This window comes from Neopsephotus bourkii, unplaced genomic scaffold, assembly GCF_033783945.1.
Source record: "Neopsephotus bourkii isolate Nb327-2 ecotype Australia unplaced genomic scaffold, CSIRO-AGI_Nbou_v1 NB_114, whole genome shotgun sequence".
NCBI lineage: Eukaryota > Metazoa > Chordata > Aves > Psittaciformes > Psittacidae > Neopsephotus > Neopsephotus bourkii.
The window spans coordinates 451946-479914 of record NW_026900631.1 but is presented as its reverse complement, the minus strand read 5'-3'; the positions used below and the strand labels follow the sequence as shown (position 1 = coordinate 479914).

General features: G+C 47.0%; 1 protein-coding gene across 2 annotated transcripts; it reads right to left on the bottom strand.

Annotated features, from left to right (window-relative positions):
• Window positions 1–1116: 1116 nt before the first annotated feature.
• On the bottom strand, window positions 1117–26719 carry DUSP10 (dual specificity phosphatase 10). 2 transcript variants are annotated; one of them, XM_061365077.1, is made up of 4 exons: window positions 26563–26719; window positions 24352–25191; window positions 6421–6798; window positions 1117–3388 (listed from the first exon to the last, which is right to left on the bottom strand). In XM_061365077.1, the coding sequence occupies exons 2-4, from the start codon at window positions 25145–25147 to the stop codon at window positions 3123–3125; spliced, it is 1440 nt and encodes a 479-aa protein (XP_061221061.1). In that variant the 5' UTR covers window positions 25148–25191; window positions 26563–26719; the 3' UTR covers window positions 1117–3122. The 2 variants fall into 2 exon arrangements, with proteins under 2 accessions (XP_061221061.1, XP_061221068.1); XM_061365084.1 differs by lacking the exon at window positions 26563–26719 and adding an exon at window positions 26403–26534.
• Window positions 26720–27969: the final 1250 nt, after the last annotated feature.

Here is a 27969-nt window from a genome sequence, read left to right as displayed (position 1 = left end):
ATACTTGCAGCACACTGTTATCAGGTACCCAACAAGGAGGCATTCCCAACACAGGTGTACACAAACAGGGCTCCAAGGTCTCATACAAACCCCAACTGAATTTCTCCTGCCCTCAGGCATAAAGATGTTAAGCGATCAATCACTAACTTCAGTAAATTCTGCCTCAGTAAAAGCATTGCCTTCAGTGGGACATAACCCTCATGAGCTCCTCTTCTCCAGCCCAGCTCCAGTCCCTCCAAGGGAACAGGTCAGCACAAAGGAGGGCTTCATCCAGCCCACCTCTGCTACTGCCAGACCCCACAGCAAACTCCACGCACTCACACCCTCACATTGCCCTGCTCCATCATCTCCAAGTTCATGACACTGGAGAACAAAACCAGGCACTACTTCTCACCATGACAAGCACAAAAGCTGACAGGTTTTTTGCAGCAAGGCTTCCAAACTCCCTATCTATGCATGCAGCACCAGCGCTGCTCAGCCCTACCAAGGCAAGTGCACCAGATCCTCCCTTACTGGTAACTTAAGGCTGTGAGGGCTTTGGCTTAAATGAGAATCAAACACAAGAACTTACATAGCTGCGAACTTGATCCTGATCCAAGGCAGCGTGTGGTGGCTGAGGCTGAACCAGAGGACGCTCTGAGTCACATTGGTGTGGTAGCTCCTTACTCCTGCTGGAGATGTTCACATCAGGCCATTTAGCACAGGGACAAGAAAACAGTAATAATAGGAAAAACTGATTTTGAACCAAGTCCTCCTTTGTGCTTAGGAATAACCCGTTTTCCTGGTAGAGCTTATGGCCATGAGCACAGGCTGCAAAGACCAACTTTTCATCCATCCCTCAGCCCTGCTGTAACTACTTTTACTTCTCTGTCAAGAAACAAAGAGGTTTTCTAACCTCCTCAAACAATGAGGTCCTAATGAAAGTAAAGGGGGAAAGAGGAGACCATCCTTCCTCCTGGAGCACCAAGGCTCCCAAACAGCAACTTCCCTGTCCAACCACTCAGCCCCAGGAGCTGTCATAGCCCAAGAGGTTTTGCCACTGGGCACCATGTTGCCAAGTGCATCTCAACAGAAGGACCAACACTGATTGTATTCAAAAGCAATTAAAAAAATCAATTCCAGTAGAAAAATAATTTAATAAAGGGATAAGTTTCAAGAAAATATCTGTATAGTAACAACATTTTAAGTAAAATGTCCACAAAAATATACATGTCTAGTGTGATCATACATAAGTTTTCCAGCAAGTCCTGTTTTAAACTTGGTTCGCCCATTTAAGTTTCCATCTAGGAAAAACCTTCACTGCTACCCGATTTCCTGGGATATATCAGTTTGCACAAACAGAGTGATACGAGAAATGTTCTCTAAGTGACTTTAGGCTCACACAAATAAACTTCAGAGTTGGTAACAGTCCAGAAGAGACCAGGTTATACCATACCGTGAAAATAAAGAAAATACAAGGAAAGCAAAAGTCAGGTGCCTCAGGGACACCGTCAGGCAGAAACACCAGCCCTACAATATGCACCACACGACACTGACACAGCTGGAAAAGGAGGGGGATGAAGGAAAGATGGGCAAGAGAAAGGGGAAAATCCCAGGAGAAGGAATCACGGAACTGCTAGAGGAGGGGGCTATAGAGAGGCCAGGGAAAAGCACACACGAGACCAACAGACTTCTAGAAACCAGACAGTGTTGTAACAGAAGATAAGCTAATTGCAGGAATATGAACAGGAATCGGTGGAGAAAGTTTATTTCTTATTTTTCCAAATGGCTACTAAGCTGCAGAAATAACACATCTGTCCCAAAGTCCCTCACCAATAGTGCCAATTCGGCTGAACAGCTCCAAAACTGATGCACTTCAGGAGAGAAAAATCCAGTTACAGAAAATTAAGGATGCAGGAGTACAGGAGGAAATAAAGAGAACACATTCCACCAGCACCAGCAGAGGACAGGAACAAAATAGGAAGAGGAGATGCCAAACAAGAGATGCCAGTTCTGTCAAAGGGAGATGTACACTGCAACAAGAAACACAACAGAACAAAAGTCCGTCCCATGGAAAGAAAATGGAAAACTGCTAAAGAAATAAAAAGACACACATTTTCCAAAAGATTTTTTGTTTTATAATCAAATTTTGGATTTTTTTTTACATAGACAACTGAAACACACCAATATTTTGTGCGAAAAATAGTTTTAAATAAACTTTGCTCATTCTTTGTACATTCTGATATACATATGTAACAAGGTTTATGGCACTGTAACCAGGATCAAAATCATATAAAGGAACGAAATAATTGCTCTCATTTATCCTTTCCGAACCAAGCCGCTGCCATTGCACTAGTAGACTTCAAAAATTATTAGTAGGCAGCCAACAGTATGTGGTTTGAACACTCAAAACAAACCCCAAATTATTATTGCACAAGAAGCCAGTGAAGGCATATGGCATAGAATGATCAAAGTCCCCTTATTGTTAAAACCTTACACCCCACAATAGAAAAATAGAACTGGAACATGAAACACGCCAAATAAACTTCTCTTTATTTTGTCTTTAGGTTGAGTCAGGAGTGTGAAAAGTGCCTTGCAGACTTTTGAAGCTGCTCCAATTTCCTTTGCATCGGTGAGCATTTTGCTAGGTTATCTTTAGTAAAGCCTTTGCAGAATGAAGGCTCTTCTGTTTCAGGGAGGGGTTTTATTTCTGCTTTGTTTTGGCTGTTTGTGTTTCGTCTTCAACTTAGGTTTCTTCAGTCTATGAACCTGCACAGACTACTTAGCCATAAACTCTACAAGTAGCTGGAGAGGAGGGAAAAATAAAAAGGGGGGGGGGGGGAGGGAAGCCCAGTATTTCTTCTTCATCTTGTTTTGATTTTAAAAAGTACTACTTTTTGCTCCAAAACCTCCCTGCTCTGCCAGCATCTGGGAAGGAAATCACAACAGCATCCCAAACATGGCAAAGTTCTTGGATCTTTAAAAACCTTTCCTTACAAAAAAAAAAAAAGGTTTTTATTCACAAAAAGTTTGCCACAAAACCCCCCTTTGAAAGCTAAAAAGAAAAACCCACTTCCCACCCATCACTGCCCCGAATCAGGTGAAGAATAGGTTAAGCCCCTTCCTTGACTGCACCCTCGCTGTCACACCACGGTCTCTACACCGATCAGCTTTGGTGTGAGGATGCGTGGTGTGACACCGTTGTTTAGGTCTTCTTCAAACTCCAGTAACTGCCCCATAAAGTTAAGGTTTGGGGAAATGATTGGTCGTTTGCCTTTCACAAATTTATAGGCATCCGTCATGGTCATGCGTGTGTGCTTCATTAAGTACGCGATAACAATGGTGGCAGAGCGGGAGACACCGGCCTGGCAGTGGATGAGGAGACCTTTTCCACACTGATGAGCTTCCTCTGGAAATGAGAAAGACAGGAGAAAGTAAGATTTCTGCCAGCTCCTAAGTGAGGAAAAAGCTCAGTGCAATTAGAGTAACTTAATGTGAAAAGTCCCTGTATTTATTTGATTACAAGCACAGCACTGTCCCCTTCCCCTCCAGTCCATCTTCCTTTGAGGCTTCAGAGTTATTGCACATCAAACACTGGAAGTCCTCACATTCCCTTTTATCTCTTCATTAGGCAAACTGCACATTGAGAGACACTGCTGAGCTGACAGGGAGCATGAGCAGCTTGACATAGGTCAAAGCCTATGATGAATCAGCTCAGGCTTAATCTCCACCTCTGTCACAATGCCACTGCGTTACTTGGACACTACCTTTTAAGAAAACAGGGATTTTCAGATTCAATTCCTAACGATACCTGTTTCAAAGCCCTGTTGTTCTTTGAGTCTTTTGCAAAGCTACTCTTGAAGCAGCCTCAGTGGGGCACTCTACTGTGGTGTTTCTGCAAAAGCAGGAGCTGACTACACACAGTCGTGCTATTCACCATGATATATCACTTAGAGGGATGCAACCTGGGCAGGATAAGGGAGAACAGAGCCCCTGGAACCATGTGCTAATAGGACACAAGAAGGAGGAGAGTTACTACCACACCATCCTCATCTTCCACAGCTTGCTTTTGGTATCTCCCAAAGGATGTGACACTTCAATCTATTTGTTTTGTTTCAATCTGCAGGAGAAGCATGAATTTAGTTTCCAAGTTCTGGCATGAACCCAACCCCACCAACATTATGTTTCATCCTGAACCCCACATGCTCAACCTGTATTGTGAAAGCATAAATGAAGCCAACTTCCCTCTAGAGAGTTTTGCCAGTTACTATTTCAGAAAGCTGAAACTCTCTAATGCATTTCGACACACTTTCCCGAAGAGGTTTTGATGATTTCACTTCCTATGGCTTTAGTTTGAGCTAAACCTGGGTTTGGTTGTGGTTGTTTCAAGACATATTTAAAGAAACACAGGCCAAGGATGTGCAGTTTAAACATTTCCAAATCTTCTCAAATGCAATTTAAAGCTTACCCTGAGGAAGGGAAAGCTTTGACTAGTTACTTCCCCAGCTGGCTCAATCTGCTATGGAAGAAAACTCTCAATGGAGGAATATTTGTTTATTAAAAACACAGACAGACCCTCAAGCTGTAATTATTAAAATAGAAAGTAAAATGGGGTTTGGAACACTTGCCAAACCTTTACAGAGCAAGGCTGCTTTCTCTGCCCTTGGTAAGGTCATTAGCCAAACTCTATCTTCTAGTGGTTTCAAGAGCTCTAACCCAGCAGTTCATAGGACCCCAAAAGAACCTCCACAGAGCTTCAGAGTTCCTCTATGTAAGCTTAGCCTACTGCATCTCCCCATCTTGTTGAATTCAAAGTTTAAGGTTTTACTGGATTTCTTTACCCAGTTTTTTTCTCAAAGGATCAAAGTGAGGTTCCCTCTCCCCTGCCCTCAGAGAAGGCTTCTCTTCATCCATTCACCTTCCCACGCTCATAGCAATCAGCAGTTTGGGGAGCTGACAGAACTACTGGTAGAGCCAGGATTGTGTTAATAATACTAGGAAGATTTGGTTTTATGTAGAGATCCTTTGGTCCTCTACACTGTAGAGGGCAAGCCCAAGGGCTCCTGATAGAAGCTCTCAGTGGTAAGACTCAAGCTTTAGTGCTGCACTTCATCTGAGCTGCAGTGATTTACCTTGTCACCTTCACTGAAGTAGCATGGCTACAGACTGTGTGCAACGGCACACAGTGAGCCCCTGCCAACCCAAACTCAGACAGAAATGCGGCAAGCTGTCTGCTCGAGACCAAAGAGCCCATGCCAAGTCGTATGGCAGGGTCAGATGGGCTCAGAAGAATATGCTGAGTTTGGACATCCTGCCCTAGGACCTAGTCCCACAGCTGGGGCACAATCCTTGCTGAGCCTGACAGCACAAACAGGCTTGAGTTTCAGGAGCACTGTACCCACATGCTGACCCAAGTGCCATAAACACAGGGCAAGGCGGAAAACAGCTCTGCACTCACTTCAGCATGGGGTTAGGTAAGGACCTAAGCTGTGATACAGCACAGAGGCACACTTCCTTAGTTTAGTCCTCCAACATCAAGCCTGAAGTATTGGTAAAGAGGTTAGCAAAGCCTCAGCACAAGGAAATAAAATTATGTATTCAGCTCGTATTTCAGAAAACCTCTCAGGACACAAGTGGACATTGATTATACTGCAAAAGCTGTGCCTACAAAGACATAGAGAGGCACAAGCGAAGGTCCCCAAAAGCTTTCAGTATCACGAGCTGATGTCCTCACTGACCAGCCTTGCCTAAAGAGACCACCTGGCTTTAGCCTAGATGACCAACCAGAGATGAATGAACCCCTAAAGCTGGAGAGGGTTGTGCTGTGTGGATTGCAGTGAGGTTCAGAGTAACACGGGTAACGCTGCTGGGTCATTTCTTCAGCAACCTCCCCAGTTTGCTGTGGACTCATGAGTTCTGTGGGGAACTCTCTTACACAGCCTAAAGAGTTTAGGGGTTTATTAATATAAGTTTTCATCACAATCTACTCACACACTCTGAAGTCATAAATCTAATGGTAGAACAAGTGAAGTGTGAAAGTTTGTCAGTTTTTTCATGTGATTAAGTTAGGAAAGACTCAGCCATCATTAAGAACAGTTACTATGAAAAATTGGCTGGAAGCCACTGTTGGAACTAGGAATGCAACGGAATCAAGAAAAGGGGATGACAAATGTGTCAGTTTTCTGGTGTTTCCTGAGTTTGGCAGCCTGGAGGCAGGCATCACTACTGATGATATACCCCCAGACTACTTAACTGGATATGCCAGAGATGAGAAGAAAGAGAAATACAAGGTGCTGCTCAGCATTTCTGACAACCTAAACAAAAGCAAACCTGACCTCAGAGAGCCTTCAGGGTAGTCAGCAAAGCACGAAATTCACTCTAGATCCTTACAACAGGTAAAAAAAGAAATCACCAAGAGTATTTCCAGTGAAGGGTAATTACCAATGAACTCGAAAGCCTCTTCAAAATACTGCCTGAGATTCTGCTTGTTGCTGTCAGTGGCTGGGAGCCGCTTGTAGTTGAACATGCCTTTCTCGTAGTGGTACAGGGGCAGGTGGGTGGTCACATTGATTACGTAGCCGATGTTCATCCTCTGCATCTTCTCCAAGTCCTGAGCATCGTGCTCGTTTCCGAGGAAGAGGAAGGGCAGGATGGGGGTGAGCTCAGCATTCTCGATGTCCGGCGTGGTGGGGATGGACTGAGGTAGCGTGGGGGGCACGGCGGACGCACCGACCCCGCCTCCCCCCTCTGGGCACTCTTGGAGCTGGAGGGAGTTGTCGCAGAGGTTTTCGTGGTTCTGCCTGAAACCGCTGAGTCCTCCTGGGGAGATAGACCAAGCAGATATGTTGGTTACACACCCGAGGTCAGCAGCACTTTGGAGACACCTTTCTTCAGAGTCAGGGACTGGAGCTGGCGCTACTGTCCCTATCACCACTGTCATGGTGACTGCTCAGAGCATGGCTGCCAGCAAGAAGGGTGCCATGAATCAATGGCACACATTGTTCTCGCCGCCATGGGGCCGATGATGCCAAGGAAGAGGCAAACTCATCTTTGTGCAACATCACACAGGACCTGGGGGAATGGTTTTAAGCTGACAGAGGGGAGATATAGGTTAGACGGAGACTGAGATTTACGTTAAGGACTCTTCATCAGGGACTATAGCAATAGGACAAGGGGTGATGGGTTTAAACTGAAACAGGGGAAGTTCAGGTTAGATCTAAGGAAGAAGTTCTTTACTGTGAGGGTGGTGAGGCACTGGCACAGGTTGTCCAAGGAAGTGGTGAACACTCCATCCCTGGCAGTGTTCAAGGCCAGGTTGGACAGAGCCTTGGGTCTAGTACGGTCTAGTGTGAGGTGTTCCTGCCCATGGCAGAGGGTTGGAACTGGATGATCTTAAGGTCCTTTCCAACCCAAACCATTCTATGACTCTACAATCAGCAAGGGGACAGAACAAAAGGCATTTTCCAAGAAGGAAATAATCAAAACCACAGGCAAACGGGCTAGCATCACACCAAAGCAGCACAATGAGCCAGCTGGGTCAGGCTTTTAGCTTTCCCTGTCCATATCAGACCTGCCCACCAGGAGCAGCCCTGCGGGGCATTCCCAAAGGGGGTTGGAACTAGATGATCTTAAAGTCCTTTACAACCCAAACCCATTCTGTGATTCCATGATAGGTGGGCACAGCTCACACTGACATTGCTCCAGGGAACAGCACATAAGCATTTGTGCAGGAGAACAAAAGAAAACCTCTTCTCCTAACCCAAAAGCACCTGAGGTGCTCACTTCACATGTGGTAAACAGCTCTCCTTTTTCTGCTCTGGTTGCCCGAAAATATCTAGCAAGAGTTATTTTTAGGACATTAATATGGATTGGGAAATGGATCTGAGCAGGAAGGGAGAAGTCGCTCTACTCTTTTGGCTCGTGCTTCCCTGGCTCTACTGCACATCTTGCTGTCTTTTTTAAGCAGTATTTCACTCGCCTTCCTTTTGCCAGCTCGGCAGAGCTGAAACACCAGGACCAGACCTTCTTTCTACACCTCATTCTGCGATTACATCAGGCTCCCCACCTGCCCGGTTCCCATAGCGATCCCGCAGAGCACACAATGACATCAGCTGGCATGACATCAGCTCTTTGAACACAAACAATACAAGAAGAACTACTCTGTGTTAAGGCCTTTTGGTAGGAGGAGAGTTCCTGGGAGCCGCTGATGTAATGCTAACAGGTGGCTCCTCCAGCAAAAAAAGGCGGAAAGAGGAGAAATGCAGTGATATATCCAGCCCGCCCTCCCTCCCTCCTCGCCCACAAAAGTGCACGTTTCTGCTGTACCAGGATACTTGGAGTCCTGCACCACATCGGGACGGGCCAAGTGTTCAGAGTGAACTGCACTTTGTTAAATGCAAGCCAAAAAAACACAACCCAGGAGGGGGGAGAGCTATGCTGAAGTTACTCGAAAGAGCTACACTAGCCAAAATAAATGTGAATGTCACCATCCCAATGTTATTTTAAAGTAAATAAAGAAAGAAAGGGTTATTTGTCTTTTCCAGGCTCTTTCACAGTGACTTAGCAAAGGGATATTTTAAAACAGGGCAAGACTTGCTGTCTCAAGGACTCTGACTCAGACACAGCAAAAGGCTTTGATGTCTATGTTTTGAGTGCTGCATCTCATTGTGTCCACACACCTGCCCACAAGGTGGGCATCTCGGTGCTCTCTGCGGTACTCAATGGGCAGCAGGTACCCAGGCTAAGTTACAACCAAGCCCCTCTAACGCTGCTCTTCTTCACACGCTGTTTGTAACTCACTTTTCCAGAAATCCTCGAATTGCCCACAAAATGCAGAGTACTTCCCCCACCTTAAAAGCATGCTTGTCTTCAGCTGTTCCTGCTGTTTACAAGACACAGAGCAAACACATCTGCTTTAAAGATCTGTACTCACAAAGTTGTTACAATAGGGGAGAGGACAGAGAGAAGAGCAAGGATGAGGATCTGAGCTCCACTGCCAACTGCACCAACCATCTTTGATGGGGTCTAAAAAGTTGTCTTAGTCCACTTACAAGTCTATGGTCCCCAAGCTGAAGATGTCTGAGGTCTCATCCAAACCAACAGCCCCAGCCTAGAGCCTGCACTACAGACTAAACCTAACCCACATTCCCATCCTTCTGCATGTTTAAGCAATCCATTCAGCTTAAATACTGTGCTTTAAACAACCACCAGAGCATGACAGGATTCCCATGAAAACCCCTGAAAAATAAGTTGCTTTAGCGAAACCAGGGACAATACTCATTTTCCACCTCTTCAGCATCCTTCTAGGAGTTAAGTGGCCACAGGCAGAGGTAGGATCCCACTGGTTCATCACTCAGGTGTGCACACTAGTGGTGTAGCAGACACCATCCTGTTTCACCAGCTGCTTTGTATAATACAACAGAGCTAGGGAGTCCAGAGCAAGCTCTTTCCTCACCACCTGTGTCCTCCCTTCAGGGCCTCTGCCTGCTCTGCTGCTCAGAAGACACCATTACTTCTGTTACCAACATTTCCTCAGTGTGAGCTTTGGTCCAGTATATGAGAATAGGGAGCAGAGGACAAGAGACCATTACATCGTGCAGAGTCAGTTCAAGTAGTACTTAAAGTACCATACCCAAGCAGCATTCAGCATGTCCCTGGAGCAACACATTACTGGGAAGATGATTGCTAACCTGAGCCAGCTCAAACACATGAGAAAGGGAGGACTGGACAAGAATACGGGTACCTAGTGAGAAGACGCAGCAAGATACAGTCACAGGGAAGCTGAACTCTAAAACCAACAGCAGGATCTTAGCTTGGACCTGAACTGCCATACGAGTCATGCAGGTCCCAAACCAGGACCCAGACATCTCATGAGTGTCGTTCCCTTAATCTACTCTCGCCACGCTCATCACACACAACCTTTGCTCCTAGCTGTAAATACAATGTACAGGGTATTCCAGTGTATCTGTATTCACTTGTCAAGCACCTCTTATTTTGGCATTTAAAAGCCTTCATGCAGTGGAGGAGAGGAGGTGGGAGGGAAGAGGCTGTACTGGGAGAGGAGGCCAACACGTAGCTACTGCAAGTCTGGTCTAAGAGTAAATTCACTGAACTCAACAAGGACCAAAACATATCACTGCTATTGAGAGCAACTACAGATCACAAGGAAGCTCAAGACAGACACTGAGTTGCTGGAGTGGGTCCAGAGAAGGGCGACAAAGCTGGTGAAGGTCACAGAGCACAAATGTGACAAGGAACGGCTGAGGAACATGGGGACCCTTAGTGACATGGTTTGGTGGTGGACCTGGCAGTGCTGGGGTAGAGGTTGGGCCTGATGATCTTAAAGGTCTTTTCCAACCCAGCTGATTTTACAATGCAGAGACTCCGCTCTGTTTGTTGTAACAGAAGCTGCTTCACGGTTGAAGTTGTGCAAGCCTTCCCAAACCAGGGACATGAAAGAAGCATTACAGGGGTCTGTAAGAGGGAGTGTGGAGAAGCACAACCTGGTGAAAGCTCCCAAATTACACAGAAGTAAGTTACACTTTAAAAGCAGTTTTTCAGCTGCTATTTGCATTTGCAAGGTTTGAGGTCTTGGACAATCCAAAGTCTGCTGTCGCTTGCTGTTTTGGCAGGGCGGGATGCAACATACACAGGCAGCATAAGCAGAGAGGCAATATAACAACGAGGAAAGACCATTAGGATACATAGCAGTACAGTTTGAGCAACAGCCATGAAGCCTAGATTCAGCTCTATAGCCACCTTCAGTGATAAAACAACAACTAGATAAGCTGACAATGTCCACTTCTACAGAATGTCGCACTTTAAACATACCACACAGCTTTAATAATCAAAGAACAGCAAAAAGGCTGATGGCCAGGCTAGTTTGACACAGCCCACACATGGATGCAGGTTAACATCAAGTGCTTTTGTGCACACTCTGCTGCAAAACAGCTGCTGGGCAGGCTTTCAAGTGGAGGCTGAACCTACTCAAATCCTAATGAAGATGGACATGCAAGGATGCCCAGCACTCTGGGGAACTCAAGGTATTTGTTCCATAAGGAAATGACTCAATGAAGCAGGACACTTCATGTGGCAGATGGCTTTGCCTATGCAGCAAAACACAACAGAAGACTGAGAGCTCTTGCTTGCCACTGATGTGAAACAGATATTTTTGCAGTTATCACTGAATGACATCTTCTAGCATCCTGCCCTGCCAAAGCAGCAAGTGACAGCAGATTGGGTTGTCCAAGACCTCAAAACTTGTAGGAAGCTTCAAGTCAGCACTGCACATGCTCCAGCTATTCACACTTGCTTGTTGAAGCTCTTTGCAGCCATCTGCCCATAAATATCTCTCTTAATGCTCCTCAAAATCCCCCACTGAACAGCAGCTGGGCACAGATCTCCCAGCTCCAAAGCCACCCAGGAGCCCAGGGCTCACATCAGCGCTACAAGGCCAGGTGAGCAGATGAACAGGAGCCAAAGCAGCTCTGAACAAACAGAACAGGACAAGCAGCATGGTGCTTGCACAAAAACCGTGCCAAACATGGTGTCTGTCATCTGCCGTCAGAAAGGGGGCAAACAGGATGCAGAACTGACACAAAAAGTATCACAGGAACTAGGCAACCAAGCTTTTATAAGGGACCATGACCTTGCGATAGAAACAGTCATCTTTGAAGAAAGCAAGAACAAAGCTTACCTACACAGGTATTATACAAGTGCAGGTTTTTTGGTTGTGATGTTTTTCCTCGTTTTTAATAGAATATTGAGAATTACAGTACAAGGAGTACAGTACCACCTGCCTCTCCTTTCTATCTTCTTTGGCACCTCCTTCAACCATCACTGCTGCTCTGTGGCAGTGTGACTACAAGCAAATAGGATGTGGGTTTACAGTATGTTTTGGTAGATCTGCAATATGTTTCCTACCTGGAAACAGGCTCTAACCCCACAATAAAGGGAGTAAGTGACCTTGTTCCCCTCTGTGAGAGCGCTCTAGTGAGGCAGTTACCATGCAATAATACCCTCACCATAAAGCAATACCTTTGCATTACCTCATCGGCACGGCCACGCTTTGTTCTGAGCGTGGCAGGTACTGGGTGTTCCCACCACAATTGCAAACAGGAACATATTTTTAATACATGACAGGCTGCAGATGTGGGATCCACATTTAGACAGAACACGTGATCCCGGGAGACAAATAGACCTTTTATACCGCTTTCAAAGCTGTCCAGGCAGATTTCTGGATCCACTCATCCTCGATTACAATACCACAAAGCCAGCTGGAAAAAAATAAAACCGACACGCACACGTATATGCACATGTGCAGCAAGAGCAGAAATTGCAGGATGCTGTGAAGCATCATCAATAGAGATGTTTGGTCTGTAACTTCCCCTCCTCTTGCACTGCTGGGATCTCACAGAGGGAGCAGCAGAGAATTCAGGACACTGGGGTTCTGCGCACCAAAGGCTTCACTCAGGAAAAGCCAAGGGTTAAAAGACCCACTCAGCATGAACCCTGTCAGTACCAACAGCAAACCGAGCCCCTAAGGCTGTGTTTGAGTGTTTAAGGTCGACACGTTACAGTGAGCATTTGGGGCGCAGGACAGAGTTATCAGACAATTGGTGCATATCTGTTTAAGATGACGCTTTGAATTTGTGCAAGTACAGCCTGTTCCTTTAAACCTGTGACCTCATTTATTTACATTACTGCAGAAAAGCACTGCCAGAAGCAACAGCTGATGACAGTCTCATGTATTTTTCCACTAAGACAACAATTAAACTGCTCCTGTGTTATTAATGAACAGATGACTTTGTGTCAAGTTGATTCAAAGTGCGGGATGCCTCGAGATTAAGCAAACGTGACTCCAGCATGTAAAAATAGAGGCTAGGTACTTCCTACATGCTTTGCCCACCAAGGTGCTGTGCCTCCCCTTAGCCTGGCAGGACAGTCCAGGGTCTGCAGGCACCCTCCTGCTGTGCCATTATCAGTGCCCAGAGGTCCTGCTGCAGGGTGGCACACTGGTGCTGAGCCACCACTGCTTTAATGACAGCATTCGGGCTGCTCCTGTACTATGGGCGAGGGAAAGCAGAACCAAGTGAGATGCACTTACCTCTGAGCACCGTGTTTGCTTATGCTTTTTTCCCTACCGTCCCATATTCCTCCCCTTTGGCTCGGGCTACATTCTCCACCGGCTTCAGCAGGTAGGCAGCACTGCTTTCCCTGTGCTGACCTTCACACAGCAGGTTTATGGAAGGTGAGGCTGGCTGAGCTTATTTGGAGGCAATGACTTGTCCCCAGGTCACACATCTGTGGTAGGAGCACTCTCCCATGCAAGGTGAAGCAGTGAGCTCCAGCACAGAGATGCCCCAAGGGACACTGCTCCCTTCCAATATGGGCAGGCTTGAAGCACCACCACTTGCTTCCTTCCACCAAGAGAAAAGGAGCTGTACAGGCTGAAGCAGCATTCACCCAATATACACCAAATCCACTCCCAGGATATGGGGCATCCACCCAGACCACCTCTTCATACCACAAAACAAAGCCGTGTCTGCAAGAAGTTTATGGCTCTGCACAACAAACCTTGTATCTCAGCCAAAACCAAATCAAAGACTTACTACCTTATCTCCAACACCACCAGATAACACAGAAAGAGTAAAAGCAGAAGAAAAGCACCTAATACTCCCTCTGGAGCAGGGGTAGGACTACTGGGTACTAGGCAGGGACGGCATGGAGGCAGTGGGGCTGTACCCACAGAGCACAAGAGCCAAGACCACCTTTCAGTGAAGCACCTTCCCACTGCTGTTGCTGGCACCATCTTAGGATGGCTCACAGTGCACACTGGGCATCATTCTGTGCTCATCCTGAGGTACTGAAAGAAGAGAAGCTCAAACTCCCTGAACACCCCAAGACAGCTTCTTTCCTTGTTCAAGCAGGGCTTTGCTCCCCACACCTCTTCTAAAGCAACGGGGCTTATCCAAGGAGCTCACTGTAGGAGTGTTCCTGCTCTCCAAGGCAGATGTCCTTCTCACCACAGCGACCGCTGAGTAGCGCTAAGGGCTTGCCCACACTGCCATAGGAAGCTCCGCATGGTTGAAAATATTGTATTTGGCCCATACAATGGGAAGCTGACCTGAGAAGGGCAACTTTCTTCTGTCAATAGAGGTGGGGACCTATCGGGCAACACTCACCCAGGTGACATCAGGAGCTGCTCCTTTGATTTGAAGGAAATTGTGGTTTGGTGGTTCTTGTTTGCTTGGATTTAGAACACTGGAAGGAGGTTTATGAGAGGTTAAGCCCACAGCAGAAAGAAGCCCATCCTCTGCAGTACAAGGAGACTACAGCAACACCAGGACTGCTTTACACATTACCATTCCTGCTGCTAAAGAAAGGGAGCAGAGGAAGGAACAAAAAAAAAAAAACCCATCCTTCTACAACATAAACCTCCATGTTTTCTTCAACAACACACATTACCCCCATTTCCCAAAATCAAAGGCAGAACTGAAAGTTTTTCTACTTCTGTTGCTGCTAGCAAGTAAAACAGGTCTGACTTCCTGGTTCTGAACGTATTCCTCACCTGTCTGCAGGAGGTTTAAAAGACACTGCACAGGGTTTCCTTCCCTGTTGCCCACACAGCATTCAGCATCAGCCTTGCCACAAAAGATTAAGCTTTAAACAAGCATAAAGAAGTAAAAGTAAACATAGCTCACAAAGAACAGCTTCTACTGCAACACACTCAACCTAATCTAGGCTCTCCCTCTAATCAAGCTGCCAACGGCACTTCAAAAACAGGCAAAACCCTGTATTCTACAGAACATGTGAGGTCAGGTTTTTTTCCATATGGGAAGTATCCCGAGAGCTTGGTTTGTACACAAGTTCTGGCCTAGACAAGTTACAAGCACATCCTTGACACAACTGCTTTGAGGTCCCTGCAGAAGTCAAGAGCGTGACGCCGGATAAAGAGGCAAGGTTTCCCCTCAGCACTGAGGCACGTGTCTATGCATTTGCATGCTGTTTCTAATGCCATCTCACTAGTGCTAACACCCCTTGTCACAACACATCCTCTCCCACTGGCCTTTACAGCCCCTTCCCCTGGCAGGCTGTGCCAGAGATGCTGACTCTACATCAGCTCCCAACCCCTCACTCTTCTTCCTCAGAGGACCACTACATCATCCGAGTTAGTTCCAATTAGAAACAAGTAATAATATTTTTCTTCTTTTCAAACCTGCCACTAAGGAACACTTCCTGAGATTTATTTCTACTTTTGTGCCTTAAACTTCATTTTTTCCTCAGATCCTAAGTTTTGGACCCATACAAATCACACATGTCCCTTCCCTAGATTACGCACCAGTTTTCCCGAGAGATGCCACCACCTTCTGGACTACTCACCAGCCTCCAGAAGCTGCTGTGAATGCTTCTGGACCACATCTGTGAGTTCAAGACAAGAGGTTCTAGCCTGTAACTGGAAATTCCCCTATGCTGAATCTGCCCATTTGAAAGGAAAGGAAAAATAACACCAAAAATATATTCACAGGAAAATAAAGCACACATCAGCATCCTTCAGAGTGCTGCGCTACTACTGGGGAGCGAGTCAGGAAGGTCAAAGGAGAATGCCCGCTCTCAATTTTGGTACAAGGATTAAGCTATACAAGAATGTAATTAGGAACACAACAACAAACCCCACATCCCGAACACTCTACGGTGACAATTTTGCAGCCACAGACAAGAACTGGACTTGCCTTCCCTGGAGGGCAAGCATTTATAGCAGAAACTCAAAATTAGACACGTTACAACCTCTCATAGCAAAAGTATGCATTCCCATGGGGATGCAGGCTAACATGAAGTCCAATTAAATAATCACTGGAAATGTCAGCATAAACCCTGAAGGAATACATACTTCTACTGTGAAATGCTCCCACTGGAAATCATATTAACAAAAAGGTCATCAAGAAATGCTACAGCTATGTACAAAGGAGCAGGGGAAGCAAGGGGGGAGGGGACAGAAACTATTTTAATGCTATAAAGATACCACAGATGGTCTTACATTGACAGAGAGCTACAGGTCTGCTTTCAGACAGAGGCAGCGCAGACCACATATGCCCAAGATACCAGTTTTGTTTTGTTTTTAAATCTATTCCCAGTTCTCTCCCTGCCCATCACCATGTGCATCCCTCAAGCAACTGGAGACAGCCAATAGCCAGTGCGGTGCAAAGGGCTTTGGCTCAGCATATCCAAGGAGGGAGGATGGTCCCAGTAGTGTGTCAGACATCTGTAATCCTGGATGTGTAGGAGTGGACATTTCTGTTTAATTCACATGTTTTAGAAAGCACTGACATTTTCATGGCTCAGCCATCCATTTATTCACTTTACCCTTTTAAGGGCAACCTCTTCAGGACACATTACCATTGTTTCTGCCAACAAAGAGCAGGCTGCTTTGATTCTCCTGAGGATGAACACAGGCTCTTTCCCAGCCTAAACTGCTGCCCCTCCAAATGAGCAACACCAGCAACATTTGCATTAATATGAAAGGAAAACAGGGTGCTGATATACCACACCAGCGTTTGGGAGTGCCATCCATTCCTGGTGGATCTATGCTTTTTAAAATGAAAAGTTCCTATCTTTTTGGCTAGAAACAATAACAGTATCTGGCTCTGATTTGACCCTTTCCAGCAAGGAGTACACGAAGAAAACCCAGAGAAAATAAAGGGTGCTGTCTTCACATAGCAGCAAATTACTGGAACTAGCATGGTGCCAGCCAACCCCCACAACTGACAGACTTCAGGACCAACCCTGCCAGAACTTAAACCCCAATCCTAATGGTTAGGGAGGCAAGACCCTAAAAATCCCACAGGGCAAGAGAAAGTTGACCCAGTTTGCACCCACATACTCCAGAGTCAAGTGAAGAAGAAGAGACACATTTACAGAATACAGAGCTAAATAACAATCAAACAAGTTATCTGTTCAGCCAGATTAAAAGCAGCCCCGGTCTCCTTGCCTCCACAGGCAAGTTAACACTAATGTTTCCCAGAAAGCATAAACAGTGCGTTATCCTTTAACAGCAATGCCATGCTGCCTTGCAGGACTAACACAAACACTTATGAAGCTAAGATTAACCTCATGTGAAATGATCACATTAAATGGTTTTGTACTTAAAATATGCCAGCAAATTCTAAGTGGCAGCAAAAGGTTTGGTTTTAGTTTCCACCCCCATTATTTTAGCAAAGACCAAGCAGAATTAGAGCCCATCACCAACACAGTACATGTTAACTGCTCTAGCAACAGCTTTTCCTTTAAAACATTGTTGGTCAACCGCTTCTGTAAGGCTTAATATCACACTTTGGCATAATCAACTGAAGACAACCAATTCAACTGCTATGACAGAAGCTTGCAAGTTATCTTCTAGTTTCCATATCTCTTTAAGCCATTGTCAAAAAATAGATATGTATGATAATTTATGTGTGTACAAGGAGTAACATTTGTTCTTTTTATCACCTTTAGCTAGAAGCAGTTCTCTGTTGCAGTGAGTCAAGTGGGAATTGACCCAGGCATGCTGTACGCTTTTTAAAGCTAGATCATATTAAGAGTTGCAGCCAACATGTTCACATCACTTTTTTATTATTCTCTGAATTTTGTTTCCCAATTTCCTTCTTCAAATCCATCATCTTGGAAGCACAGTTATGCACATGTACAAAGCAGCATAGAGTCATAGTATGGGTTAGAAGAGACCTTCATGACAACAGGGACTAAGTGGTACCAAAACCTACAAGGTCCCAGTTGCTCCCCCCAGGCTTGCTGGCTCAGGTCTCTCTGCACACACTCCCCCCTGGGAAATGCTCTATAGGGCACCTCTAAAAACAACTGCCAGGAGATCATAAACGTGTGCCCCCCCTTCTAGACCTTGGGCTCTTCACTGGCAGTAGAACTTTCCTTCAGAACAGAGATAACCTGCTCATCCAAGAAAAGAAAGATATGAAAATAAACCTTAAAAGAACAAAAACTACCTAGAGGCAAAAATCAGAGCCTGCAGTTTATCACTGTAGCAAAAAGGGAAAAGAAAGGAGTGCTTCTAAGTCTGTCTTCCACTTTTTGCAACAGGCAGTTGTGTTGTTCCCAGGGAACACGGCGATGGTGGATGAACCTGGGTCAACCACACTTCACACTGATGGCAACAAGTGAGATAAGCTTGGTGTAACAAACAGTGCAAAGGACAGAAAAAGAAAACCCAGACGGATTAAAATAACTTACCCATGGCCTCACAGCAAGTCTGCTGTGTGTGCTGTCATAGAGCAGGAGAATAACCACTGCACAGCCTTGGCTAGTCCCAAGACTGCCCTGCTATCTAGGCATAGTTATCCCTCTAGCCAGATTACCCCCTTTCTCCACCACATGGGAGACACGCTTACTTCTCCCATCTCCCCCTCTTCTCCTTCTAGACCTAAAATGCTGCTGTACACTTCCAAAACCACCTTCAGGAGGGACACATGGTCCTGGGGAGCCACCAACTCCCAGTGCAGGGGAGGACACATCGAAACCAACTTCCAGTGGGCAGAGATGCTTCCGGACAGGAGGATGCCTTAATCACAGACAGTAAGTAACTGAAGCAAAGAGCTTCCTCTAGCAAAAAGTCACAAGGCCGCAGGGGAAAAACAACTACAAAACCCCAGCTTACTTGGTGATAACAAGAACATCAACATGAGTTTAAGTTTTACAGTACAGAGGTGTTTAAAAAGCGCTGAAGACAGGTTCAGGTGAGGCCCTAGAAACAGAGCTCCAGCCTAACAACTGCTCACGACAATTCAGCCTTCTGATTGCTGTAGGCAGTGCTCTCCCAGGCCTACCAGATTTCCCAACAAGGCTAAGGACCACATATAATCTTATCTCACGTGCAAAGGGACAATGCTCATCTTCATGGATTCCCATAGTCTGTTTCTTTAAACAGTGTGACTTCTATCGCCTTGCAAGCCTATACTGAATATTTGAGATGTATTTCCCTCCTGGTTAGCTGCTAAACCTGCAAAACAGACAGATGTTAAAACTGTGTATATGCTGCGCCTATTTATGGCACTTCTTCACTCCAGAGTTGCTTGAATAAATAAAACCCTAATTATAATGTGGCTTTTCACACAGTAAATGGTCATAGCCTAAAGACAAGTGGCTGATCCCCACTTCCAATCCATCGTAAAGCCAAGGTAATCTCACTACAAACTTTTGTGCTCCTAAGCACAGTAAGAACATCGGCTGCTGCTTTGGAAGGCAAACAACCCATATGTATGTCTAGACAAACAGGTCCATCTGTATTAGCTAACACCCAGTTTCCACTCAAACCTCAAATACAGCTTTGTCTACCACTCTGAGCCTCCCAAAAAGGCTGTGCTCACCTTAAGAATAAAAAGCCAGAAGACACACCAGCAAGCAACTCTATAAAGATTTTACCAGTAAAGTGTCTCACCTCCAGCAGGCATGCACGTGAGGCATCCAGCTAATTAAAATCCCAACATCTACCTACCCGGAAAATTGCAGGGAATGTCCCTCCAGTTTGAACACAACTGGGGCCAGATTTTTCTTTACCAGCCTCAGAGAGATTTGCCTAATGTAACAGTTTGCTTCTTGACTCTTTGTTCGATTTCCAAGGGTATGAGAAGCTGAAGAGCTTAAAAAAACCCACAACCAAACACCAGAACAAGCCTCCTTCCTGTTCCTCTTTTTTCCAAGGCAGTGTCATTGCCCTCTTCCCCCCAAGGACAGTTAGAATGTGACAGGCACTCTGCAAGCCAGCACTCCCCACTCTCAGATGCCATCATCTGGGAGGAAATGCTGCATTTGCCATTCTGTTACTGTTGAATAGGCAAAGTTTAGAGGTACACTCCTCTGCAGAAGCACCCCTTTAAAACACAGAAAAGCCTGTGGTCTACAATCACAGTATTGCTCCAGTTTACCTACATGCAAAGGGTGCAGACATACACACCTGATTTTCAAGTGTAACAACCAATGCAATTATCTATTCCAATGGAGAAAGGTACTTTTTTAAGCTCTAGCAACCAGAGCCTGAAAAGTGAAGGTGAAATCTCAGCCTTAATAGAGCCAGCAGAAGTTTTTTCCCCAGTGACTGATGGGGCCACATTTCCTCTGCAGCACAGGGGGAACGCACTTCAGTTTGAAGCACATTGGACGCTTCACACGCATTACTTAACACTTAAAAATACACACTTCCCCATTAGAACCATGACCTAATAATTATTCAGTGGAGATCTCTGGTGGAAATAGGCACCAGGCACGTGTTTCGTTGGTCAGCTGGATTTGTTGACCATTGCGTCGAGTTCTCATCTCCAATACACTTGTGCACTGTCATCCAGTTAGGGCTCAAAGTAACACTAATACCGTTAAGTTATGCAATTACAATCATAATTAATGACTGTCTTTGCAACAGATTATAACCAGGTCAGGTACTTCAGAAGGCAGTATTTTGCATGAACATGGGACAACATAAGCCAGGTACTTATTCCTTTTACAGCTGTCTCAATCTCTTTATAGTTGTTCCAACTTGTGATATGCAACTTTGGTGTGGTAAGAGATCTGAAGCTATTCTTAGACCGTGGCAGAAAGCATGAAGTGGTTTGCTGGCAGGTCTTATACTCTCTGCTGTAATGAGAGCAAGTCACTTCATTTATTTCCCTGTTAGATGAGCTATGAGAAGACTGAAAGCCAGAGCATAAATAAGGTCCTGAGACCTGGAACAAGAATAGAGAAGCAACCAGTTGTTATCACCATCAGCCGGTTGCTCCCTACCCCCCTGCAGCAGTCTAGCCATTGGTTTAAAGCACATGGCAGGGGGGAAATGGATTATTTGCCTAATTGCAATTTGCACCTCTGCTTTTGATTTGCTGTTTCCCTGCACTCAAACACAGAAGCCTTTAAAAATTAACCACAAGACTTCAGCAGGTTCACAAGGCCCCTGCTGATGGGGCTCGGAGGCAGAGGAGGAAGGGCAGGATGAAGACAATACCACGACACCAGCCAGGGAAACAAAGGCAAATCCTCTTGTGCTAAAAGCTGTTGAAATGCATGGGCACAGATGCTTCAGCTTTTCATTTTTGTTTCATTTGCAGATTCTATTTAACTTGGTAAACAGAGATGCTCAACTCCAAACCTACGCATTTCATTCTAGGAAAAATACTACTTTTCATCTGAATGCAAATGAATTTCCCACATCCTACTTTTAAATCCAGCGGCAAACTCAAGTACACAAACCCCTAAGGCTCCAGCTCACTTTTGCTACGAGTTGGGGTGCTCAGGGAAGGCAGAGATGGCTCACTATTGGGTTTGCAGGAAGGAAACGGGCACAACCCCTCCGAGGAAAGCCAGGGCTGCATCGCCATGCTCTGCCTCCCCAAATTCAGTGACAGCTTTGCTAGTGGCCTCAGGCAGAAGGGATGCTGGGCTCATATCACTGTTTTTTCTCCTTCCCTAATAAAGAAAATGCACCCACAGAAAGGGAGGCCTTTAAGTTTCATGCAATACCATGGTCTTGTATGAAGGTGTGTGTGTATGGGGAAAACTTGACTTATTCCTGTTTTGTATACAGACTGAGGAGCAGCAGCTTCAGCCTTGACAGCTTAGCCTGCTGCAGCCCATTTATCAGCACTGTGAAATAGATGTTTGTTTCTTTGTGTATTTAAATAGGGGGTTTACGCTTGTCTCGAGTGCTATTGGCTGTGCACAAAGAAATGAGCAAATCTTTGCTTCTAAGGAGCTTAAATCAGAATTATGGAAATGTTTTATTTATGACAAAAAAAGCACTCCATGATAAAGGGAACAGTCAGAGACACACAGGATAGGAAGGGAGCAACACAGGTCTTAAAATACCCCCATACCACAGCATACATAAAACCCCAACACTCTCTTTTCACACTGATAGTTTATATAGTGGCCTACTACATTAAAAATAAATCAGGCCACCTCTTTTTAACTTGAGCCTAATAAGGTGCCCCATACATACATTTATCTATAGATCACAGCCTGGCCTTTGGAAGCAGCGCAGGGTTTCTCTGCTGCTTAAAAAGACACAGGCACCCAAACCCAAAATGCACATGGGGCCACGTCGCTCCCCCCAGCATGCTGTAACTCAACCCTTGGCTTTGTCGATCGGATTCACCCCAAACGGCAACGGGGCTGACAGGCAGCACCAAACATGGAGAAGGTGGCACCAGATCAGGGGGACATAAACTTGGACAGGCAGGCTAGCAACCAGTGTTTGCAAACACAACACAGGGGGGGATCAGATGGGCTGGCAATAAATTAGGAACAGATTGCAGCGAGTGAGAGAAAGCGCTGGAAATAACAGACAGAGGCAAAGAGGGCTCCCCAGCTACCCCCGGCTTCATTTCAGAGCCTGAACCTTGGGATTCTGTGATTCTGTGTGCTGAAGCATGATGGAAAAAACCCTATCTGACAAGTGAAACCAAACAATGAGCACTTCCAGCACTGCTCCTCTGCTTGGAAACTTCACCACAGCCTTCCTAAGTGCTGCTCTATACTGCGCTCAATTCCATCCAACCTCAGAGGGACCCCCGCTCCAAAAGAGGGGAGGAGGGTTAAGGTGACAGGGATGCTATTCAATCCGTGCTTCCAGAGGTGAAGCCGGCTCTGGCCCAGCCAAGCACTAGATCCAAAAAGCAAAGGGTTTAGTTGTATTCTCATCCGTATCTGTCAGCAGAACAGTTTGGGGAAGGGACTCCTGCTAAGCAGGTCTTTGAGGCAGATCCTAACATTTCTCAGGGTTGAAAACCAAAAATGGCCCAAGCAATCCCACGAGGACTCTGTTAAACCCAGTGCTGGGTGGTGGGAGAAGGGGCTGCCCACAGCCTGCCTACAGGCCCAACAGCTTGGTGCTGCCCAACCACAGCTCTGCAGCTCCATCTCAGCCAGGATCTTACTTTAGGAAATAACTGACAGTTTGAGGTCTACACAAGTTCCAGTGTTTCCAGAGAAACACAGGGAAAACACCTTCAGAAACTCACTTTTCTAAGGATAGGAAGGTTCACAGACTACAGCCATACACCCGGTGGCAAAGGCTGTACAACAGAATGATTATCACCAGAAATGCAGGACTTCAGTGGTAACCTCACTCTGCAAAGCACCTCCTCTCCCTCTTTATGGATGAAGGGCACCATCATGACCTGAGAAACTCAATAAGAGCATACTGGGAACTCGTAACAATTATTAAAGCAAGCCCAGAATCAAAATATACTTACTGGGAGAAAAGATAAAGCTCAGTGCAATTTTAAGCTTCCACAAGATACACACACAGAGGAGTATCTCACAGGACCCTTAGGCCTATAAAGCTATGAGAAATGGGGATCAGTTATCAGCCTGATCAATTCTCTTGCCACATTGTGCAGGCTGGAACAGAAAAACTGAGTGAATTAAATACAGTAAGAGCTGGAAAGAGAGAAAGAGCTCAACAAATCATAGAAGCACAGACTGGTTTGGGTTGGAAGGAACCTTAACCTCCCATAGTTTCCCAGTGCCAAAGCCAGTCTCTGCCAACCATGCATGCCTCTGAATGGCATAAACACCCAGGGGAAAGGAGAACCAATCTAGAGGGCAGCATTGTTATAAACAGGAGCTACAGAATAAAGTGAAGAAAGGGAAGTGTCTTTGGATGCCGCCTTAATGGGCTTGTTTCCCCCCAGAGCATTAAGGGATAGACCAAACACCACATTAAAACAGAAGCCTTTACAGGAAAACCATATATGCACGCATACGTGTAAACACAACACTTTCAGATCACTTTTTAGATGAATTATCTCTCTCTGTCCATTATTCTGACCCCATACCACCAAAACAAGGCTCGAGTGTTCTCCAAGTTTTGCTGACTGGTCCATGATGCAATGCCTCAGACCAAGTGGCCTCCTGACTCCTTCCTCCTCCCTTCTATGACTCTCCCACTGTCCATCTCCAGCACCTATGAGTCCAGTTTTATATGGACTAAAATAAGGTTGCTAAGTAAAGGTCAGTCTGACAAGCTAAAAGAGAAATATACCCTCCTGGACCTCTGCCCCTTGGGTTATAAATACTCGGAGCAAACACGGGGGGAAATTCTTTGTCTGCACAGACAGACACCAGGAAGCACGTTTCCTCCCCCTTCCAGTTCCCACCCCCTCTGCTACTCAAGGACAACAGAGAAAAGCAAGCATCTCCCTTGCTACTGGCTCCATGATTTATCCATGGAAAGCATTTGCTTTGCCACTGGTGGCTCGAGGCATGCAGGCCTTTCTAGAGGTAAACACAAGCTTTCAAAGCACAACCATCAGCAAGGCTGACACCAGAGGACACGCACTGCAAAGGGAACCACTACAGGTGGGCAAAGAGGAAAATTACCTTTTAGGACTAGGGGTTCCTTGCCTTCTCGCTTGAGTGACTCCAGCACTATGTGGAGTGGCTGGGAAGGCATAACTCTGCTTGGCTCATTGGTATTCTCATCATAGACTATGATTTCTTTGGAAAAGATCCTCTTGAAGGAGTCCTTGCCTTCCCGGCAGGAGATCAAGTCTAAGACGGTGATCTTGCCCTGCTGAAGCCTTCTCCGGCTGATCTTGTCAGAACAGTTAATATGGACAGCCCCTTGAATGTGGCTCTTGTTATACTCCATGAACGGCCTGCAGTCAATGATGACAGGCCCTTGGCTCTGCTGGTGGCTCTTGCTGCATTTGGTCATCTTCTTCGCCAGGTCGTTGGGGTAAATGATTTTGATGCTAGCGAGTTGCTTGGTGGAGCCCGAGACCGGGCTCCCCACGCTGCCCAGCGGGCTCAAGCTGCCGGTGTTCTCATTGCTGTTGACCATTTGGTTGGCAGGGCAGGCAGTGGAGGCTCCGGCGCTGCTGGTGCTCGCTTGAGTTTGGGCCTGAGCGTCCTTGTCGTACGTTGCCACAGTGCAGCAGCTGGCACTGCTGCATCCACAACTCAGGGAGCGTGCAGAGCCGTTGGATGAGGGCATATACGTGAGATTAGCAGTCTTTAGGGACACGACAGCTGTGCCGAGCAGACTGGAGTGGCTCTCACTGGCAGAAGAGGCAGATTCAAGATAGCTAGAGTCTAAACAAAGGTTGAGATCCTGAGGTCTCACTGGCCTCGAAAGTGCCACTACTACCCTATCGTCTAAAGGAGATGGAGGCATGAGGAGGCTGAGCACTAGCAAGTTAAGAAGAACTCAAGATCACCCTGCAAAAGATAAAAGGGAGGGGGAATGGGAAGAAGAAAACGATGACAAAAGCAGATCATGAAATCACATAAGCCCTCAGATACAGCAACTTACTTTACCAACACCCCTCATCCGCAGGTAACAACCGACCAACCCCTCTGACAGTTACCAGCTCACAGTAGTTGCTAAAACCCCTTTTCCAGTCTTACAGCAAATACTTGAGCTATCTGCATGCGTGCACATGGCATGCAGAATACACACTCCTAAGCCTGGGCTGTGCAGCTACACCCAGGAGGAGGCATTTGTCTACATGCAGATGGTGCTGAGCTATTCTGAAATCCCGGGCTGCAAGCAAGGCATGCAACTGATAATGACAGAGAGGCACGTTCTCTTGTTCCCCTGCTTACTGCAAGGGAAGCAGCCACAGGGCTGACTCTAACTCAGAGAAACGCACAGGAGTGGAATGTGTCAGTGATGATATGCAACTTTTCCACCAAGCTGGAATAAAATTAGCTGGTGAATAAGTTGTCAGAGTTGGTTACAAACTTGAAACATAGAGCTAAACAAAAAAAAAAAAAAAAACACCCCGGAGACAATGGGAAATTTAGGTTCTGGAGTTCTTTACAGAAAGTAAAGCTTCCATCCCCCTGTCAGAGGTTAATGCATCCCCAGCTAAACCCCCAGCTCCAGGAAGGCTGTTCTCCATCAGTCCCAGAGAAACTCGTCCCCTCCTCGCTAGCACATCTCACAGCTTCTAGAAAGAGGGGTTCCCTGTGCCCCAGCAAGGTCACAGCCTGCCCAACCTTTAATAAGAGACAGCACACGGGATTAAAACCCCCTTTTTCCACTCGGGCAGGAAGCAGGATGACAAGAGCCACACAACCCAAGAAAGCCCAGGCACTGTCTCCCCTTCCCCGGCAACTTCTGGAGCAGCGGCGGCTCCCGCTGTAAAACACATCCCAGCACCAACTTCCCGAACTCCGCCAAAACCCCAGCAGCGGGAGGACACCGGCTCGCTCCCCATCCAGCCCCGCTGATAGGGGGCATGGAGATACCCCATCCCGTCCAGCAACACCCCATAGCCGGGCGGCCCCGAAGCAACCTCCGCTCGCGGGGCAGCGGGAGACGCCGCGACCGGCGGGGCTGCAGAGCTTCGAAGGGCCGAGCGGGGAGGTTTCCCATGCCGTTTTCCCCTCGCCCTTCCCGCTGCTTAGAAAACAGATGGACACACACTAGGAGCGCCTCTGCAGCTAACACAACTGAACAACCGAGGGACACATCCCGGCTCCGCTATCGGGCGGAGGGATGCGACGAGCAGCACACGGTGAAACCCAAGTTCCACGCCGGGGCCGCTGGTCCCCGCCGCTCCGCTCGCCCCCTGCCGCACTCACCGGCGGGGCGCGCTGGGGCCCGGTCCGTCGCGGCTGTGGCTGCGGTGGCTGCCGCCGGTGCTGCACGTCCCGCCCGCCGCCCCGCGCCGCCCGCACCATCCTCCTTACTTTCCCTTTTGCTACCGCGTAAATGTACGGCCCGGAGGAGGGGCGGGGCCTGCCGGTGACGGGCGGCACCTCCGGCCAATGGCAGCGCGGTAGCTGGGAGGAGGGGCGGGGCTAGAGGCGTGACTGTACCGCCCGGTGATGTCATCGGCAGCCAATGAGAAGCGGCGGCGGCTGGTTCCCTCGTTGACAGGCAGCGGCAGCGCCCCCCGCAGGTCGGGGGCGGTTCAAGCGCTGATGGAGGCGGCGGAACGGAGGGGCTGGATACTCGGCTCCGCACCGCGGAGCTGCACAAAGCAGCCCCTTCGGCAGCGGAAGCCGCCAGCGCCCGGTCACAGAGCCGAGCCCCCCCCGAGAACCTCTCAGAGCACTGATAGAACCGCTGCAGGCGCACAGAGCCCGGGGACAGCGTTTACCACAAGCAAAACGTTTTCCACCGACGGCCTTCGAAGGAGGGCAGGGAGAGCAAAGCCGTTGCCCCGGAGTGCTGGGCGCTGCAGGATAGAGGACTGCCCCCGCAACCCCCCAGTAAGCACTTTGGTCCTGTACAAGTGGTGTCACATCAAGGAGGTTGCTGTTCAGAGGCTTTTCTGAGCCATCCTCTAGCAAAAACAAGCTTACACAGATACTTTCAATAGAAAACGACTTCCACACATAAGCCTGTACAAGATATTTTAAGTACAGGACCATTAACTTCCCTGCACAGCAGCTGTAAGCCATGGGAAGGGCAGCAGATGCCTTTTACATGCAGCTTGGGGATGGCCAGGTCTGTAGGTCTCCACCTGCCTGACTTCTCCATTGTACAGATGGATGCAGTTGCTCTGTGTTACACAAATTCAGATCAAATCCATGCTGCCAGTCCAGCCTTGTCCGACAAAGATCGTGAGCTGGTTAGACTGGACTCTCCCAGTGTAAAAATGGAAGCAACACAGGCCTGAGGACAAGATTAGGGACCTGTCATGAGGACAAGTATAAATCCCTTTCATTGTTTCAAACCTTGACCTGGGTGAAATAATAAAGAGGTCTCACCCTTGCTACGGATACACTACAAGGCAAAAGGTGAAAATTGATTTTCCAGCCATATGGATTAACTCAGCAAACACTAGGAGGGTACCTGGCAGCAGCAGCGCAAGATTTCTGCACCTCTTCCTTCTCCATTGTGCAATCTATTTGAGTACTTCCTGGTTCAGCAACCACATCCCATCATGTATCAATCCATCAATATCAATTCACCAAGTCAGAGACAGGCAAGTGGCATTGCCAGAATGATGTGTCCCACCATGTCCTGCCTGATGGAGGGTA

Coding starts and splice junctions, on each gene's coding strand:
- DUSP10 (XM_061365077.1), bottom strand. CDS start 25,147: ATGCCTCCATCTCCTTTAGACGATAGGGTAGTAGTGGCACTTTCGAGG. Junction 6,799..24,351: donor GGAACCCCTAGTCCTAAAAG/GTAATTTTCCTC, acceptor CTATCTCCCCAG/GAGGACTCAGCGGTTTCAGG. Junction 3,389..6,420: donor AGAGGCTTTCGAGTTCATTG/GTAATTACCCTT, acceptor TCTCATTTCCAG/AGGAAGCTCATCAGTGTGGA.